The following is a 19,697-nucleotide window of genomic DNA, read 5'->3' as shown; positions in this document are numbered from 1 at the left end:
TTTCTAAAAAGTGCTAATTCCTGACAGTGGTCCATGTGGCCCTGTCCCCTGTACATATAATCCCTTGTAAATTCTGCCCGTGCCTGTTGGCACATTGTAAACTGTGTGTTTTTATCTAATGTGTTTTGTATAATACAAAGGCTATTTTTATAGAATACCTTGTGTGGAGTTTCCTTTGTGGTGGGCCTTGGGTGTTGTTGCTGGGTGCGCGCGCAAACGCTTTACACATTGCCTCAGAGATAAGCCTGACTGCTCGTGCCAAGCTACCAAGGGGGTGAGCAGGGGTTATCTTTGGCGTGTAACTTCCCTGCCCTGACTAGAGTGGTGGTTTCTGCCTGGCTTTGGCGCAAGCCCTAGCCAACCAGAAATCCCAGTTCTAACACAGGGCTTCTGTACTTGCTATAGAAAAAAGTCAGGGGGGGCAGATGAGACTTAGCTGTTGTTACAACCAAAACTTTGTGTGTTTTTACCAGCTGGAATTGTTAGTTGTAAAATATTGGAAAACTTGGGGGCATATGTACAAGGAATAGGCGGAGTGAGGTGTTAGCCGTCATAGCTTAATGCCTCACTCCGCCACTTCAGAAAAGCAAGGCTGCGCCATATTTACAAGGATATTGTGCAGCCTTGCGTTTCCCCCTGAGATAGCGCTACACTTAGCAGGGTAGCGCCAGTGCAGGCACCATAGCCCAAGGGTGTCTGCGTTCAAGGGAGGATTGTTTATGTATAGGAAGGTGACCCTTCCTGCACATATACAAGCCTAAAATGCCATTTTGTCTCTTCTATGTGTGCTGCTTAATGCAGCGCACATGGAAGTTACAAAATGTCATTTTTTTAAGGATTGTTTATTTGAAGGAAGGTTCATCTTCCTACACATAAACAATCCAAATCATTTTGCACAAAGCAGCACACAAGGAAACAGCAAAAACGAGGAGAAATAAAGCATTTCTCGTCATTTCTCCAACTTAAGACCAGGCTCCTATGTACGCTGCTCTTGTAAATAGGGGGCAGCATCAGAATCAATGGTTGTTGGGGTGGAATGCCCACCACAACACCCACTGCCCACCCCTTACACGCTAAGCATAGCGTGAAAGGGGGCCTTATTTACAAGGCAGCGTTAAGTGGCTTAACTCTGCCTTGTAAATAAGGCGAAGCCCCTATCATCACGGAAACGTCATAACGGCATGAAAAGTAACTCTCCCGTGGCGATAGGGGCTTGTACACATGCCCCATGGTGTGGGAATACCAGGCCAGTTGTGATCAAGCAGCGTAGATTTCCATAAGGGGATCCCCCTTGTCCGCTTCACTCATGATCAGAGCCTAGTGTCAGTTTCAGTTTGCACGAAGTGAGGCCATCCTTCACGTGTAAAAAAACGAACAGATTTTGCCCTTTTTTAGAAGGTAGGACACTCAGTTCAATCAATCGGTTCATTCAGTAAAGCCCTCGAGTCGCTGCTGACATATGTGTGTGCAAGCCAAGAAGCGGAATCCCACAGGTAGCCTAAAGAATATCAATAGACAGACAATAGCATCACTCGTTAATTACTCGTTATTTACTATACAAATATTTTTAATCGAATGTGTGGGGTTATTTTTTTGTGGACGCTCATTTTCCTTGATGTACTGTAACACGCCTTTTTTTATTTTTTATTAAGATTCGGCCAGAGACCATTTTTGCTAATGTGTGTGTTCATATTTGAGCGTGTTTCTGTGGAGATCTCAGCAAAAAAACTGGACAGGATATAGAATGCCCTCCCCTCCTGCTCATTTGCATGTGCTTGATTAAATTAGAGGAAGTGCCCTGCTGTGGGATATGTCACTCCACTAAAACCTGCTTCACTTGCAGCCCCACAGTCGCAGTTACATTCAGTGAACTTGACAGCAAAGAGTGGAGAACAACCATGGCAGTCCAAGGAGGTAAGGAAGAGGTTAATATTGTAGAACCTAAGTCTACTTTAATGGCTCTCGTGGGATCAATGTATCGTATACACTGCTGCACTATTCAATATCGCATGTAACTAATAGAAAAAATATATACTGTCAGAAGCAAATTATTAATTGCTAATGCGGACCATTTATGACGGCAAACATTTGTATACAGAAATGTAATGTTTTCTGCAATTCCTGTTTGAATTGATAACAGTGATGTAAAGAAACCGAAATAATATCACCAGGCACAGTTTTAAACTAGAAATACAAGGAGATATTTCATGACAGGATCAAATAAAACTGTTACCAAGTCGAAAGTGACCCAGAAGCTTTGATAAAGATGACAACTTCCCTTTTTAGGTTTCACACCTTGAATGCATTTACTACCACATGCTAGCCACATGTGTGTCGATTTCCTTGCCTGAAAAGCAGTCCAGCTGCTGAGGGGCGTGTCCACACACCAAAGCGAAATGTATTGTTCAAGAACTATGCTACTATGTTACATTACTGGCATTTTTGGGAGGGAATGCGTATGACATAGCAGCGTGTTTTCTAATTTGGGTTGACTTTCAAAATGCCTTTTTTTTGTAGTAAATTTTTTTTTATAGTTAAAAATGAAAAAGGCACAAAAATTCAGAAATACATGAGATACAAGCAAAATCCAAGCAATACAAGATGCACATGAAAATACAGTTGATTGCACAGAACAAATTGGTACAGCAGAGTCAGAGAAGTTAGACAGATGAGCGTGGGCACGGTAGAGGAAAGCGTCCGCAATATTACGAATCAGAAAAGATGTGATCGATCAAGAGCACAAAAATAGCTGTATTACCAGTAAGACTAAGTATGGTGTAGACCAGTACCAAGTAAATTGACAGTATTTGTATCGCCTATGGTACATAGAAAAAACCAGGGGGGAACGGGAAGGAAGGGGGTTGAGGTTGCGATGTTCGTCACATGACTCTAGCATGGTGAATATGCCTCCTTATGAAGCATACCATCACCCCGCATGCAATTACAACACGGTTGTTACAACGACTGCGTTGTAACAACGCATACCATTACCCCGCAAGTCCTAACAACGACTTGCGGAGGGGGGCGCTGGATGTTGTAATAGTATATTTATTATTCCAACTCCAGTCTGTGCGGACAGTAGGGAAGGTGTTGGATTTTAAATCCAACACCTTCTCCCCCCTCCGCAAGTCGTTGTTCCGACTTGCTGGGTAATGGCATGCATTGTTACAACGCGGTCGTTGTAACAACCGCGTTGTAATTGCATGCTGGGTGACGGATTCGTTGTAAGGCCTGTTTACCAGCATGATCCCTAAGAGCCAATAGTGGAAAGGGTCAGTGTGCCCTGAGAGCCTAGTTCCAGGTAATTATCAAAGGACCGCTACACCCTACTAGAGATTAGAGGTATGGAATGTTTCCCTAAGAGTGATTTATAACTGCAAAATGGCTTTAAAGTTTCTATCTGATTCGTCCTGTGAGTGTGGGTTCTGCATAGTGTGGATGGCGTGTTACTCTTTTACATAAATGCACCTGCTTTAATGAGCTGTTGTAGCATGTCTGATGGGTGAGATGAGTGAAGTAAGGAATTACAAGCAGAGTCGTTTTAAGGCAAGAGCAAAGTGGGCTCAGGCACAGGGTCCCAGCTTTCCGGGAGAGGGCGGGGGCGGGGGGGGGGTTGATAAAACCAGCTCGGTTCTTCAGAGAGTCTTGCCCTAATTACCCTAGGTAATTCTTAAACAGATTGATTTAAATACCGTTTTCTTTTGTTTTATTTTTAATGGGGGTGATGTGCGAGTGTCTATTCAAGACATTTTTCACTGAGAAATGTATTTATGTTACATGCAACATCCATAAAAATGTTTCTTTTGCATCAAATCATGACCTCACATATGAGAAATGGGAGGGTGTCACAGAAGTTATTTGGAATGATATTAATGAGCTGCTGTTGTGTTACAATAGTGAAAAAAACACATCACTTTCCCTAAATATTAGATTTAAACACATTTAGAATATGGACTAGTGTGCCTGTGTGCTGTCAGTGACTCGGCCAAAGATGGGCATGAAAGATCAAAAATTGAAAACTGTTCCTAATGGGGGCCCCCAAAATATGCTTGGCCTCGGCCCCCAAAATGCTTTAGATGTCCCTGATTACAAGAGGAAGCAGGCCCGGATTTACCAGTTTACGTGGTAATTTCTAATTTCCAATGGGGACCCCGAAGGCTTTAGTGGCAGAGTAACTCTTCGCCATTTTCATTGGTGGCTCCTACAATGAGGCAGTGAGGACTGGAGGGGTGGGGGACAGCGTAGGACTAACTCCTCAATGACGTGATGAAACTGATCATGTCCCATTATGGCGGCCTGCCAGTCTGTGGCATGGATGGCAACCCAGGCAAAAAGTTCCCACCACCTTGGCGTCTCTCTCTCTCTCTCTCTCTCTCTCTTTTAAAGCCCCCCCTGTGTCAGCTGTAATTAGCTGGGAAAGCTGAATATAGTGAAATAGGCACCAGCAGTGCCACCTCCCCCTTAAAAACAGCCACCAAAGGCTACAGCCCACCATGGAAATGCAGGGGGACTGTCAGTCCGGGTTTGGACCCAGGGGAGGGTGCTGCAGGCACAGGAGGGCAGCACTTGCAGTGCTTATGCAACCCACAAATATGTCTGTTGGACACACCGCAAAACCAATATGCTGAGAAAAAACTAATGTAACATTTGAGACAAAAATACTGCATACATTTTCCCAACAAGAAATGATAAAAACCAATTTAGTCTGCTGGTCGTTATGACCTGGTAGGTTTCTACCCGAGTGAAAATTATCTTGCTAATTTAAAAAAAAACACTTTGCAGCTGAGAAAATTAAGGAAAATCCTGAATCTTAGCAGAATGAGAAAAGGACTAAAATCTGCAACGTCAAAAAAGTTTGCAGACTGAACCCGAAAAGTCTTCGCACCCCTTTTGGCTCTATGCCGAATGAATGTCAAGAAACTCTTAGGAGCTGCTAAGAAAGACATCTATGTTTGAATAGACTTGCTGTAGAACGGATCCAGGGGACTCAGTGGATCCTTCTTCAACAGAAGGCAGTGTGTAAGTGTGAGCACACAACAGGAGAGCTCCTAAGCAGGGTCAGACAGGGACAAAGAATAGGTCCGGGCACCAAAATAAGAGTGTCCCCCATTAGCGAATCAGATTTCTTAAAAAGTGGCCCGACTTGCAAATAGGTCCAGTTTTGAACTTGTGGTTGATGCTAGATAAGTGTTAGCAAGGTATAGTAGACTGTATCAATTTGTTCTAGCTGCAGGCAATGTTGGCGGTAATATCAGGGAAATCAAAAGTAACTACCAGCCCACCAGACCATAACACAGGCCCACAAACATCCAAAAACACCCCTACACTGATCTGTCACACCAGCCCTTCTGGCACTGCCAGATTGCCCCATAACCTAGCCCAACTCTGTTCCTATGTAGTGCTGAGAATAAAAATGGGAGACGGGACATAGCTATTCACAAGTAGGGTTGCCACCTGGACGACATGTGTGTTTTTTGCCAGTATGACCAGTATTTTGATATCATAGCTGGTATTTGTTCCCCTTATACCTACATCCATTAAACAGTGAATACATTTTAAAATGTATTCTAGAGCTGACTTCATGATCCTTGACTAATAATTAAATTAAACAAAAACAGAAAGCTGCTGATAAAATGTTATTACAAATGATTGCATATAAGGTTCTGTTTAAGTATCATGTCCAGGCGTTTGCACAATCTTAAAATGGCGACAACTGGCCAGTATGTTCCGCTAGAAAATGTGGCAACCCTAAAGTGAGATAGGAATTCGGCATTTGAATTTGTGTGCATGCAATCTTGTAACAGTTGTGTTTCCAAAACACGACACCCAGAACAGAAACTAGATCACCTTCTGGTAAACTGGGAGTAGGATTCTCTTGCATTTTTAAAGATTAGATAGATCTTGCTACCAATGACTGGTTTACCAATTCAACCACCCCTAGATGACCCACCTCAAGGACCAGCAGGGAAGCATACTTCTCTGCTACTGCATTGAAATTTACTGGTCTGCCTGCTCAAATATATTTTTCTAGGACATGGTGGCACCAGTCTCCTGCTCCCATACAGGGCTAAAGTGGGGCCAGCACCTGCTAATGAAGCCTGTTTCCCCTTTGGAACTTCTGTCTTGCGGTTTGAGGTTGGAGAATGTCTTCAGACAGAGAGGGCTACCTGGAATAAATCCATTGCCGCAGCTAGAACTGATCAATTCTTGTTGACTAGAGGTCAGATTTGTGGGCACATACTGAGGCACCTATGAAAAGTACTAATCAAATAAGGTGTAACTGTTCCAGGTGTGGACGTAGATAGTCACCCACAGGCAAGAAAAGGAAGAAAAAGGAAGAAGGGAATGAGATCCTAGGTCTAAATCTCTCGTATTAGAGGCAAGCGCAAGTCTTGTCTCTTGATGCCCTCACACACCCCAAAGGATGTCATGCTTCATCATCGTGTGTTTGCTCCTCGTCGGGCTGGTGCTGCAATGCCCTACAGGTCCCCCGAAGTGTCGCTTAAGCAGAGATCTTTTGTATAAACTGCCATAAGATGAGTGTGGGTGTGAAAAAAAGAGGGCTCTGTGTGGGCAGTGAATGGGTGCATGAACGATAAAACTGGCTAAGGGATACCGAAGGTGAGTAAAATTGAATGTGTAGGTTTCCTTGTCAGGTTAAAAGACCCATAGGTCATGATTTACTGAGAGGGCGTAATGTGCCTTAGTAACTAAAGGTCAACATGTTTCATGCCTGGTTGGTCAGAATGATCCTTGGCGCTTCTACAGGACCAAATACCGTGAGTAACAAGTAGGTGGACGTGGTGGGGTAAAGAACCCTGCTAGATCAGAGCGGACCACATCTGTGTGCGACTACAAGGTGGCACAGACTAAATAGCAGTCTGCTGTCGCAACCTAGTTAAAGGTAGAAGGTTGCTCCATGGGCTAACGCATGTGGAAACCTGCACCGTAAGAGGAGTTTTCCGTTGTGTGCACTGTCTGTCAGCTCCTACCCTTCAACACGCCTGCCTGCATATTCAATGAAAAGTATTCTCAAGCTGAGGAGCCAGGCCTAATAATTAGATGACCTAACTTTAAAGTTGCATTGCTCCATGACTTGCAGAAAATAATGTCTCTTCTGGAGGACTGATAAAGTCAGAAGATTGTTTAGTCTGGTTAACAGTATCAGCAGAATGAAGCATTAACATATACCATACCCTGTTCACTCACAGCTACATGGTCCATGAATTGCATATGGGACATTAATCTTTGTGTATTTTTTTGCATTTCCCATAGAATAATACTGAACTCTTTTAATGGTTCTTTCCTATGGGGTGAGCCTTATGGGAGCTCAATCTGATCTCACATCAAGGCTGTGGCCTTAATCTCCCTGAGCCCAACACTTTAATTCACTTAAATGGGGTTTCAAATGTGAAAATGCTTTTATTTGAGATAAGAAGAGAGCCAATTATTGCCAAACACAATCCACTTTAAGTCAATCAATGTTTACAAGCAGCTTTACAGCCTCAAGCTGTGCACACCTAGAATCGATAATTCCATTTTATTTTTATTTTACTTGAATAATCCAGGAAAGTACTGAAGTTAAAAATTATGGGCCAGATATACTAAAACTCTGGCCGCAAAAAGTGTTTGCAATTTGCAAGCAATCTTTTGTGAAAAGAAACATATTTGCGAAATTACCTAGTGGGAGGAATTGAGTTGTTGGTTGGCTAAGGTGTGAGCCTTGATAAAGCAACAGCCACAGTCCCTTGCAGGGTGAACCACAAAAAGTCAGTAAATTAACCTGTGCTTAATTCTGGGTAGTATGGCAAGCAGTCTGGCGCAACTTAAAGGCAATGTATAAAGTATTTATGCAGCACACAAACAGTGATAAAGTGAAAATACAACACAAGAAAAAGACCCTACCAATTAAAACAATAGAGTACATTTTAATATATTATTTGACGTCAAAAAGATAAAAATCCTATTAGTGGAACTGGAGTTATGAGTTTTGAAAGTTTCTAGTGAAAACTAGAGCCTAAACACTCAAAGCGCCAACCCCAGAAAGCTGGTCATGCGAGACTGGGTCAAAGTCGAAAAATATGGCCAACCGCGATGAAGCGAGGTTCATATACAAGAAGTGGATTGGGCCTTGTCTGCTCTTACCATTGTATTTAAAAGAAATTTTGTGAAAAAGTGTTCTGAGAAGGTAAAGTTCAGTGGGGCAAGGCTTCCCGGAGTTGACTGAGGAGGGCGAGTGATCATCGAAGAGCCTTGGGTCATATCTGTGGTTAAGATTTCTACGTTCGGGCTTAGTCGTTTTTATGAGGCAGAGGGCTGTAGCTGAAGACAGTTCCAGGGGCTCGGATACCTCTATGGCAAAAGATAGCTGAAAAGGATTTGCAGTTGTGGAGAAAAAGTAATGGAAGAAGCTGCAAAGTCAATCCGACCAGCGATGCATCTCAGGTTAATAGGTGAGCTGGTTGGTCCCGGTCTCCTCCTGGTTATCAGAGCAGTTTCTGGGCAAAAACTTTTTAAGTACTCAATTTTGGCTATCTGGGCACTTTTAGCTTGACAACCAAGGGTCCAGGATAAGCCTGGGCAAAGCACTACGCTACGCTCGCGTAGTTTGCGAAGTTCGCGCTACTTCGCACTACGCGAACTGCACGTAGCACAGTGCGAACACGCGTAGCGTAGTGTTGCGTAGTGCTGCGGTCATTTTTTGCTTGCTCGCGGTCCTCAACGTCAAGTTGGCGACCGCGAGCAAGCAAAATGACATCCCGGCGAGACTTTTTCCTTGTTCGCGATCAGCAACTTCAAGTTGGCGATCGCGAGCATGGAAAATAAACCTCCCGGCGAAATTCCCAACGCGAGGAGGTCAGGTTTCTCATTGTGAGTGGTCGCGTATGCTCGCGACCGCTCGTGATGAGAAACTACCAGTTCGCGTTGAGAAAGCTGAAGCTCGAGTAAAAATCTACTCGAGCAGCAGAAAACTACAGCTCGCACTGTGCAAGATGCAATTTTCAATGATTGCACAGTGCCGGTTGCTTGTCCGCACTGTGCAATCATTGAAAACGACATCTGGCACAGTGCGAACAAGGTACTACGCAGTTCGCAAAGTGCTACACGTAGTGCGAACTTCACTTTGCGTAGCTTCGCGAAGTGCTACTTCGCGAACTACGCCCAGGCCTAGTCCAGGACTGGTGGGATACCACTTGTGGAGGGTGGGGCTAGGAGGTCAGGACTCACTCAAGCTTGGTCCAGGTGCAGGTTTAATATGGTGGGAGCCTTTTGTGTAACTGTGGCTCTGAACAGGAGACCAGCAAACTAGCCCCTTGCAATAACTCTGGAAGTCCTGGGTTTAGGAGGAGATGCTGGGCTCAACAGCAGGGCTGGACTATGAGGGTTCATGGCAGACTCCAGGTAGCAAAGCAGTACTTCCAGGCAGTGGCGGCTCACACAGGTAATGCTGTGGGGCGGTGAGGCGGGGCAGGGCAGGGCAGTGAAGTACTGGGAATTTAAAGCCCAGCGGTGCAGGGGAACACACCCTATGACTTCGGGTTCTTCCTGTTTCAGACCTACAGAAACACAGAGTCTTCTGGGTGAAGTCAAAGATCAGTTTATTGGCTGCAGACCAATTACAGGTATCCTAGAAGTACAACAGCGTGTATGTTCTCAGGAGACTGCTAAAAATCACAGAAACGGGCTTCTCCTTAAATACAAAATATCCTGCTTCAGGCACACATTCCTTGGTTTACGATATGGCCATATAAAGTATACATTACAAACGAAAAGGCAGAGTCATGATGACCATCCCACATTCCAGTTAAGCCAGCCCGCAATTATTTACCCAGCATGGCTCAGATCCCACATCAGATATCGATAGGCCCCAATAAACATGAGCATCTCCTGTTTGGAAAACAAGCCATAAAGCAGGAACAGTCAGGTGCGAAAGAGATTAGCTGGAGGCTCGTGTTTAATGTAAAAGCTTTATGGTGTGTCAAGCCCTGATGCTAATCACAGGTGGCCGGAGGACGGGGAGCTCGTGAGACCGGACTGACCTGGGGCAGCGGAGCCAAGCTGCCCAGGTCACAGAAAAGTCAAAGAAAGGCACATGTGCTTTAAAAGGCCCGTATTTGCTTCATGCTATGTAGCCTATGTGAGGGCAACCATAAGATGGCCACCGCTCTAAAATGGAACCCACGTAGTGATGTATAATAGCGTATACACAGTGCATTCATAGCTAAAACGTTACACAAAGCACTTGTACATACCGCATTGACCATTCGCGGTTCGCTAATACCGGGATAGACAGGGGTAGGGCCCTGCCTCCTACGTGGTCCCAAATTGCAAAGTACGACAGACCCTCCTTTTGCTCTTACATAGGCAATAACTATACTCACATCAATCCGAGTCTAGGTCAATATTCATGAAGTCATGGAGGTGTTGCTGTAGCATCATCCTATTACTTAGCTCGTCCCTCGATACAGGTTTCCTTACACACAATGTAGCACACAGGCCACATATCGCAGGAGCACACTGTATGCACAGACAGGACAGGAAAAGGATGGCTAAGATCATTCCAATGACCATCAAAACTTTCCAACCCCAGGCAGATATCAGTTCCCAGAACCACCCCACCAGTGACCAATCTCCTTTATCCACGTGTATGGACTCAGATATTTTATGTAGTTTGGAGATGGCTTGATAAACTGTTGGAGCGTTGTCTGGTATGAAAATGCAACAACTAGATTGGATAACCTTACATACCCCACCGCGGTCTGCAAGTATGACGTCTAGAACCATGCGGTTCTGCAAAGTCATGAGGCGATCCGCTTGGAGCTCAGCTGTCAAATTACCAAGGGCACCAGCCGTAACATTAACAGTGGATTCAACCACACGAGTCAGTTGTCTCAGGTTCCTACTATTGACCATAGGTCCCCAAAACGGCAGGAAACCCAAAAAGAAGTCTCCCGCTTCCTGACCAGCAGTATCCTCCTTACTAATCACGCCTCTCACAACTCTGGTCTTGTGATAGTCGGAGGCAGCAGTGAATGTTGGCGGTAGCAGATTTGCAATATAACATGTGCCCGAGAAATCAGGGGGCAACCATGTATATGCTCGGTCATTGCAGATAAAATATGTACCCTTGGCAGCCAAAAACGCAGGGGAAAACTGTGACGGAAAAGTGTACGTTTCAGTACAGTCACTTCTTCTCAGTTGAGCTCTAGGATTCTGACCATTACCTTGCAAACAGAACCGACCTATGTGGGGTACGACCCAGATTGGGGATGAGATTTTTCGCTGTCTTTCACCCAGACTAATACTATACCCCGTCGCGTTCCACCCTACATAAGCTCTCAACTCTTCTTTGGGAATAGATGAGTATGCATCGATATCTCTGCTCATATCGGCAACTCCTTTCATTAAGGCTTTATTATTGGTGCTAGGTCTGATGGAACGCGGTTGTCGCGGGGAGTACGCATCTAGTGCAAAGAGAAACATGGTCTGGAATGCCCATGACGATCCATTGTAACTAAACGGCAGCACTAGATAGGGAATACCCTTATTAATGGTATGTGGCATTAAACCACACACCCAGCAATTGGTTGTATTCATGACTAGTTGGTGCTGGTGCAGGAGCTGAATAAACGAGTTGTTTACAAACTCAGACCGTCTAGTTTGTTCATGTTCAGGCAGAGGGTGAAAAGAGTGTGAGGAGACAGTAGGAGGAGGTATAGGCTGTACAGTGGGTGCAATGGGCTCTTGAGAGGAGAAGAATACAAATCCTACAGTAAACACTACCATACTACATAATATAAACAGACATAAAAATACAAAGCGTTTGCTCTTCATTATTTTACACATTCTTGCTTTAAAGTTCATTTCCTCAGTGAGTCTCTCCATCTTGAAAAACTCCATCCTCTAATCGTGCCGCTCACGGCGGGTGAGTATCTTCTGCTAAGGAGTACGCCTGTCAGTCCAGGGAACGCCCTAGACCAACCAGAACCGTTGACCTAACGTCTTCGGCCTGTACCCCAAAGTCTTGGCACCGCGACCCTGCGGCTGAACCCGGATGGTGGTTCGAAAAACAAAAATCAAGAAAGTCCTTCAGATGGGAGAGCTCTGGTTATCAAAAAATAAAAAGGTAAAAGAAAAAGAATATTTATTTGTCCATAGGCCTTGGTCTTAGATTATAATGAAAACGGCCAGGTACTGTCTGATCTTGAAACAAGAGTTCAGGCTCTGTAGTGTCCAATCGAATTGATGGTGGCACAGCTTCTTGCAGAATATCGTCACTCTGTTGTACTGAAGTTGTGCCTTTTATGCGTGCATCACTGAATGGCACAAAACGAGGTACAGTGTCTGTTTCAGAGTCTGCGATACCCTCCTGGACCCACTGGTCATACGGCAGAGGCAAAGGGATCCTTTTCACGTGGGTGCTGTGGATCCAGTTCTTCTTCCCCTTTACTCGAACAGCTGATCTTGTAGACAGAAGTACGAGATGAGGCTCATTGTTGCTTTTGCGCTGGAAATTTTTTACCAAGACCCACGTGCCTGGGTCGATAGGGTGTCCTGGAGCCTCAGAGGCCTGGGGAAGAGTATCGTGCACCTGTTGGTGTAAAACACGTAATTTAGCCGTCAATTCATACAAGTAATCAAGCAGTACTGGATGTTCGATTTCGCTGAATTTTGTCGGTCTTGGCACACCCCATACATTGGCCGGGCGGCCAAAAACGACCTCGTAGGGACTAAGTCCCACTCGTGAATGCACGGTCATTCTGGTGGACAGGAGTGCTAAAAGCAGAGCGTCAGGCCATTTAAGACCTGAGCTCGCCTGGATTTTGGCCAGTTTGAGTTTTAGAGCGCCATTGTAGCGCTCTACTAATCCAGCTGATTGGGGGTGATTTGCAGCGTGGAATTTCTGTTTTATCCCTACTCCCTCACACACATTCTTCATCACTTGACCCACAAATTCACTCCCATTATCACTCCACACCATTCTTGGCATTCCAAACCTAGGGAAGAATTCCTTCACAAGGGCTTTGGCTGTGTATAGAGCAGTGTTGTCTTTTAGGGGATAGGCCTCTATCCATTTTGAAAAAGCGCAGACAACCACCAATACATATTTCAGGTTGTTGCATCTTTCCATGTGGATAAAATCTAGCTGCAAAACTTCAAATGGATATGATGGAGGTGCAAAATGACCGGCTGGAGTTGGGGTTCCCCTACCAGGGTTGTACTTCAAGCATACCATACAATTCTTGACCACATTCTCTGCACACTTAGGAATTCCAGCATTCTGCCATACTGGAGCCAACAACTTACAGATTCCTTTCGTACTGATATGTGCCATCCCATGTGCCATAGTAACCACTGGAGGCACATATGCATCAGGTAACAACCATCGCCTATGTTCTGACAAATCAATCCAACAACCATTCTCATCCAACTTACCCATACTTTCTCTCCACTTGCTCAACTCTTTCTCTGTGGCTTCAGCCTGAAGGGACTTTACACTCTCTATTGTGTTTTCACACATTCCAACATCACCAACCCATCTGGCAGGGCCTGCAACATACATTCGAGTCTTCACATCTTTTGCTGTTTCTTTTGCGACTTCATCAGCAAACGCATTACCACGACCAACATCATCAGTGATTTTCTTGTGCGCACTGCAGTTCATAATCGCAACTTGTAACGGTAGGGTCAGCGACTCAAGGAAATCATTCACCAACTTGCCATTCTGAATCTTAGCTCCATGCGAAGTCAGGAACCCACGTTCTTTCCACAATCGCCCAAAACTATGAGCCACGCCAAAGGCGTATTGGCTATCCGTATATATGTTCACTTTCATTCCTTCAGACAACACGCATGCTCTCGTAAGGGCAATCAATTCTGCTGCTTGAGCCGAATTTTGTGGCACACGCGCAGTTTCCACAATCGTGTGCAAAGTCGTGATAGCATATGCAGCAGTCGTATCACCATTCGGAAGCTTGAAACACGAACCATCCACACATAAGGTACCATCATACTCAGTCAGGGGAGTATCTTTAAGATCTACTCTCCCTTTCGTCTCTTCTTCTGTTCTGAACAGACAATCATGTTGCTCAATCTCATCTAGGTCTGCTGGAACTGGTAATAGTGTAGCTGGATTCAACGTGTTGCATCTCTTTATGTGTATATGGTTTGCTAACAGTGTCAGCTCATAACCAGATAATCGCGCACTAGTTAAGTGTTGTGTCTTGGTCCTGTTTAACAATGTATCCACAGCATGTGGAACCATAACAATCAATGTATGATCCATTACTAGGCCAGCAGTCTGTCGAATAGACATAGCTGCGGCGGCTGTGGCTCTCAGACAACTTGGCAATGCCCACGCTACCGGGCCCAAGGTTGACGAAAAATATGCGCATGGACGCGGTCTATCGCCAAAAGGCTGTGTTAACACTGATAATGCGCAACCATCTTTTTCATGAACATACAATGTAAAAGGCTTACTGTAGTCAGGGGTACCCAACACAGGAGCTGAACACAATGCATTACGCAATTCCACAAAACTTTTCTGACACTCTTCAGACCATGGAATAGGATTCGGTGTGTCTTTGCATGTTAATGCTAACAAAGGTTTTGCCAACAAGGAAAAATTGGGAATCCAATGCCTACAGTATGAAGTAATGCCCAAGAAAGCACGCACTTCTCTCTGTGTTCTTGGCACACTCAACTGTGCAATGGCTTGAATTCTTTCTGGGGTCAGTTTCCTTCCCTCCTTCGATAAGAGATGACCTAAGTAGGTCACTTCTTGTCGACAATATTGCAGCTTTGAGAGAGACACTTTGTGATGGAAGACAGACAAATGACGCAACAATGACAAGGTAGCGTTTTTGCAAATCTTTTCAGTATACGCGGCGATTAGTAAATCGTCAACGTACTGAATAAGGATAGCGCCACTAGGTAAAACAAGTGCATCAAGCTGCGCTTTTAAAGCTTGACTGTATATTGATGGACTTTCACAGTAGCCCTGGGGAGCGCGTTTAAAGCGGAAGCTGCGACCTCCTAAACTAAAGCTAAAAATGTCTCTGCTCTCCTCTGCAATTGGGATGCTAAAGAAAGCATTCTTCAGATCGATCACTGAGAACCATGCAGCGGAGGCTGGAATCATGGTTAACAAGGCAGTTATATCAGGGACAACTGGAAACTGTGGCACAACAATCTTATTAACCTCTCTAAGATCAATCACAAATCTGTAAACAGGTGGCTGTGAAGGGTCTGTTCGTTTTAAGACAGGTAAAACAGGACTATTGCAAACGTTGCCTCTTGTCTCTTCAATTACACCCTTTTTAATCAAATCACTGACAATTGCTAACAATGCTTTCTGACCTTCATTGGAGATCTTGTACTGGGGAATACGTGGCAGTCTGACATTGGCTTTTAAAGTGACCACATATGGCGGTATTTCCATAAGACCCACATCATTGGGACCAGTAGCCCAAAGGACATCCGGAAGGGATGACAATTCAGGTGGCATTGCATTTTTAGACAAATACATCGGGAAAATCACTTTCTTGCCTAATGTAAGTTGTACTCCTGAGGGAGAACAATATAGCGTTGCATGCAATCTTTTTAGCAAATCTAATCCTAGCAAATTTTCTCCACAACCTGTTGTTAGAATGAGGGGTGCTTTTAGCTCACAAGGTCCAACAGAAAGTGACATAGGACTAGAAATCGGGTTCCTAACTGGGGCGCCAGAAGAACCTACTGAGACATTCATTTCGCCAGACAAAGGCGCGCCAGGGAGTTTTGAATGCATGATTGAACTCTTTGCAGCACCAGTATCCAGCAGAAAGGGCTCCGTTACATTTGCTGTAGTTACTTTAACATAAGGTCCGCTCTGATCCACTGGCACTGAAACAACTCCCTCTCTCTGTCTACGGCTGTCCTAGTAATCATTATCTTCTACATTGTCATCTTCTGCATAATAATCATTATTGTAGTACTGAGCTGTATTACCAGTCGCGTTGGCTTGCTGATCAAAGCTATTTATGGTATTTTGAGGCGGAAGAGGACGCACGTTCTGGGGAACATTTCCACGCCCTCTGCCTCTAGGAGCTTGCTGACCACCTCTACCTCTTGCGCCATACGCATTACTGTTACGCTGCATTAATTTAGGGCAACTATATTTAAAATGACCTTCCTCTTTGCAATATGAACATTGGTTGGGACCTACAGGGATTCGTGGTTGATAATACCCATTCATTTGCTGATTATTCTGAAATTGTTGGGGCTGCTGATAGATACCTTGTGTTTGCCTATAATTATTCTGTCCTCCACGTGGCGGATAGGCCAGCTGGAAAAGGACCTTTGTTTTTAGTTCTTTCGTTTTCTTATCTGTTCTATCCTTCTCATCTTTGTCTCTATTTTCATAATACTGTGCAGTAGCCAGTATTTGCGCTGAAGAGGAAACAGCCCGAGAACTTTCTGAGTCTTTTAATGTTTTACACAACTCGGGAAGTAGATTCAGCACAAATTTATCAACAAATAACCGTTGGCCACCTTCAGTGCTCATGTCTTGACCACTGTGGTCGATAAACGTTTCTTCAAACCTGGTGAAGAAATCAGACACTGTCTCATCTTTCTTCTGCTTACATGCGGATAGTTTATCCCAATTTACGCGCATCGCAGGCATTATAGTTTTCATGTATGTAATAATTCGACCAGGGAGTTCTGCTACTAAAGGGTCAGGTTTCGCGCCACCAACTTGGCCAGCATCTGCAGCAATGATATTAGCCCATGTGTTACCCAATTCTGCAGCGTGATCTACATTACGAATGGATCCCCATAAAGGCTGTGGAACCACATTCCCAAACAACATGTCTATGTCAGCCAGATTAATTACACATGATTCTGCAGTTTGTGATAACTCCTTATAATAACCGGTAGGGTTTTTACGGGGGTCAGACAATGTCTGCTTAAGTGCTAACACCTCAGATTGCTTCCATGGGACATGCACCCAAACACGCTGAAAATATGGCTGAACAGGTGGGTTAGCAGCTAAATCACCAGGTCTCCAAACTGGAGGAACCTCACGCATTGGATATTGGCGCGCTTTTACCTTCTTCCCCACAGGGAAATCCTGCTCAAACAATGACTGCTGACAATCCCCATTTCTGAGGGACAGTAAAATTACAACTGCTTTATCTACATTGGGGCCCACAATTGTACCTTTTTCAAAATCAAATCGCACTCGACACAGTTCCTGTGGGTTTGGGTTTGCACCATTATCCTCCAATTCCTCACAGAGGAATTCACACATCTTATCAAAGACATACCTCTGCTTTGGGGCATCCCATTGGTGAAAAACGTTAACAACTGATTCCACATCATAGAGTGAAGGGAAACCAATCCACCTACGCGCCAGATGATCTAACACCTCTTTCTCGTCTCGACCAGGCAGCTGACTACGCAATTGTTTACGCTGTAAACCAGGAGTCGCGCTTGATGACCCAAAGAGAGGCGATATTAGACTAGTAACTACATTAGCTAGTCGTTGTCGTGCTGAAGGAGAAGTTGAGGCGAAAACGGGGGGATAGACAGAGGGAAGAAAAACAGATTCAGATACAGGTACCTGGGTAGTGTAAGAAGGAGCGCCAGGGGAAGCCGCTGGCGTGCTAGGCAAAGTCGCAGGAAGCGCGGGGGTAACAGGTAACAAGACTGGCGGCCCTTGAGAGGGCTTCACTGCAGGGATAGGAGCCAGCTGAAGAGGAGCTGGCGGCTGCGGGAAGGCTTGCGGAATATTTACTGGAGGCTGCACATTTACAAGCTGTGGAGGTGCCGTGACGTTTTGCGCATATGGGGGTGGCGAACTTAGCAAATGGGACATTAGGGAATCTTTCTCTTTCTCTTTTGTCTCATCTTGCACGAGGGGTGACAAAACAGGGTAACATTTATCAATCCCTAGTTTGCGCTGTCTGTGCAATTGCTCATTCATTTGTTCCTCCTCATTATCTTTAAATTGCACAGCTGTTTGCATCACTGACATACCTCTTTCTCTCTTATTTCGTTTCGCTAGCTTAATTTCCTTCTGTTTGGCTTCCTTTCGCCATAGGCGGAAAGAATCAAACACCGCCGGCAGGGCTTTCTTTTTAAACAATTTCACTTCCAAATTATCTAAGATATCTGTATCGAAACTACCATTTTGGGGCCATTTTAAAACACCGTCCTTTCTGGTGTATCGGATCCATACTTCATTATATGCAATGGGGCCCACGCCATGTTTTACATAAAGCTCATAAGTTGGAGTTCCAATTGGAGGAACCGGACATGAATCCTCTAACTGGAAATCCCTCCCACAACTCAAACAAAACCAATTACCAAATACACTAGCACCAGGCATCTTCGCTCACTAGTCTAGTTCCAAACTTCAAAGGATTATCGATTACGATAGTCTCGTGAATACACGAGTCCTCTGGCTTTGGGGTTTGCAAACTCCAAATCAAAATATTCCCGCAGGATACCAAATTCAAACTGGGAGACGCTCCACTTATACTTAACTGAATATCGATGATCAATGGCGTCACCAGAAGACTCTCTCGATTGTTTCGCTCTACCAAAATCGTCAAGGGTCCAAAACAGGGCGATTAATCAGGGCAGCAGTCCTTCGTAGCCGTCGAGATGCGGAGAACCTCGCAGAAAAGACTTTCGGACCACGTCGACATGCAGGGGTCGATGAAGTGGCGGCCTTCCTCCAGAATTTCCACACGAAGCTCCTCATGAACCTCTGGCTTGGACCGGTACCGCTGAAATCGCGCCGAGTTGGGCGCCAACTGAAGTACTGGGAATTTAAAGCCCAGCGGTGCAGGAGAACACACCCTATGACTTCGGGTTCTTCCTGTTTCAGACCTACAAAAACACAGAGTCTTCTGGGTGAAGTCAAAGATCAGTTTATTGGCTGCAGACCAATTACAGGTATCCTAGAAGTACAACAGCGTGTATGTTCTCAGGAGACTGCTAAAAATCACAGAAACAGGCTTCTCCTTGAATACAAAATATCCTGCTTCAGGCACACATTCCTTGGTTTACGATATGGCCATATAAAGTATACATTACAAACGAAAAGGCAGAGTCATGATGACCATCCCACATTCCAGTTAAGCCAGCCCGCAATTATTTACCCAGCAAGGCTCAGATCCCACATCAGATATCGATAGGCCCCAATAAACATGAGCATCTCCTGTTTGGAAAACAAGCCATAAAGCAGGAACAGTCAGGTGCGAAAGAGATTAGCTGGAGGCTCGTGTTTAATGTAAAGGCTTTATGGTGTGTCAAGCCCTGATGCTAATCACAGGTGGCCGGAGGACGGGGAGCTCGTGAGACCGGACTGACCTGGGGCAGCGGAGCCAAGCTGCCCAGGTCACAGAAAAGTCAAAGAAAGGCACATGTGCTCTAAAAGGCCCGTATTTGCTTCTTGCTATGTAGCCTATGTGAGGGCAACCATAAGATGGCCACCGCTCTAAAATGGAACCCACGTAGTGATGTATAATAGCGTATACACAGTGCATTCATAGCTAAAACGTTACACAAAGCACTTGTACATACCGCATTGACCATTCGCGGTTCGCTAATACCGGGATAGACAGGGGTAGGGCCCTGCCTCCTACGTGGTCCCAAATTGCAAAGTACGACAGCAGGGTGGAGGGTAGTACAGTTTGACATATCAC

The 19,697-nt window shown here is 44.9% G+C and overlaps 1 protein-coding gene across 1 annotated transcript in view; it reads left to right on the top strand.

Moving 5' to 3' along the window:
* Positions 1–1,821: 1,821 nt before the first annotated feature.
* Positions 1,822–19,697, top strand: part of LOC146812212 (protein-glutamine gamma-glutamyltransferase E-like) — a 240,122-nt gene continuing 222,246 nt past the window's right edge. Inside the window, exon 1 of the mRNA XM_085619243.1 lies at positions 1,822–1,914. Coding sequence (XP_085475369.1) covers positions 1,899–1,914 — 16 coding nt within the window. The 5' untranslated portion in view covers positions 1,822–1,898. The remainder of the gene's footprint in view (positions 1,915–19,697) is intronic.

This window comes from Triturus cristatus, chromosome 7 (assembly GCF_964204655.1).
Source record: "Triturus cristatus chromosome 7, aTriCri1.1, whole genome shotgun sequence".
Taxonomy (NCBI): domain Eukaryota; kingdom Metazoa; phylum Chordata; class Amphibia; order Caudata; family Salamandridae; genus Triturus; species Triturus cristatus.
This window is presented reverse-complemented; position numbering and strand designations above follow the sequence as displayed.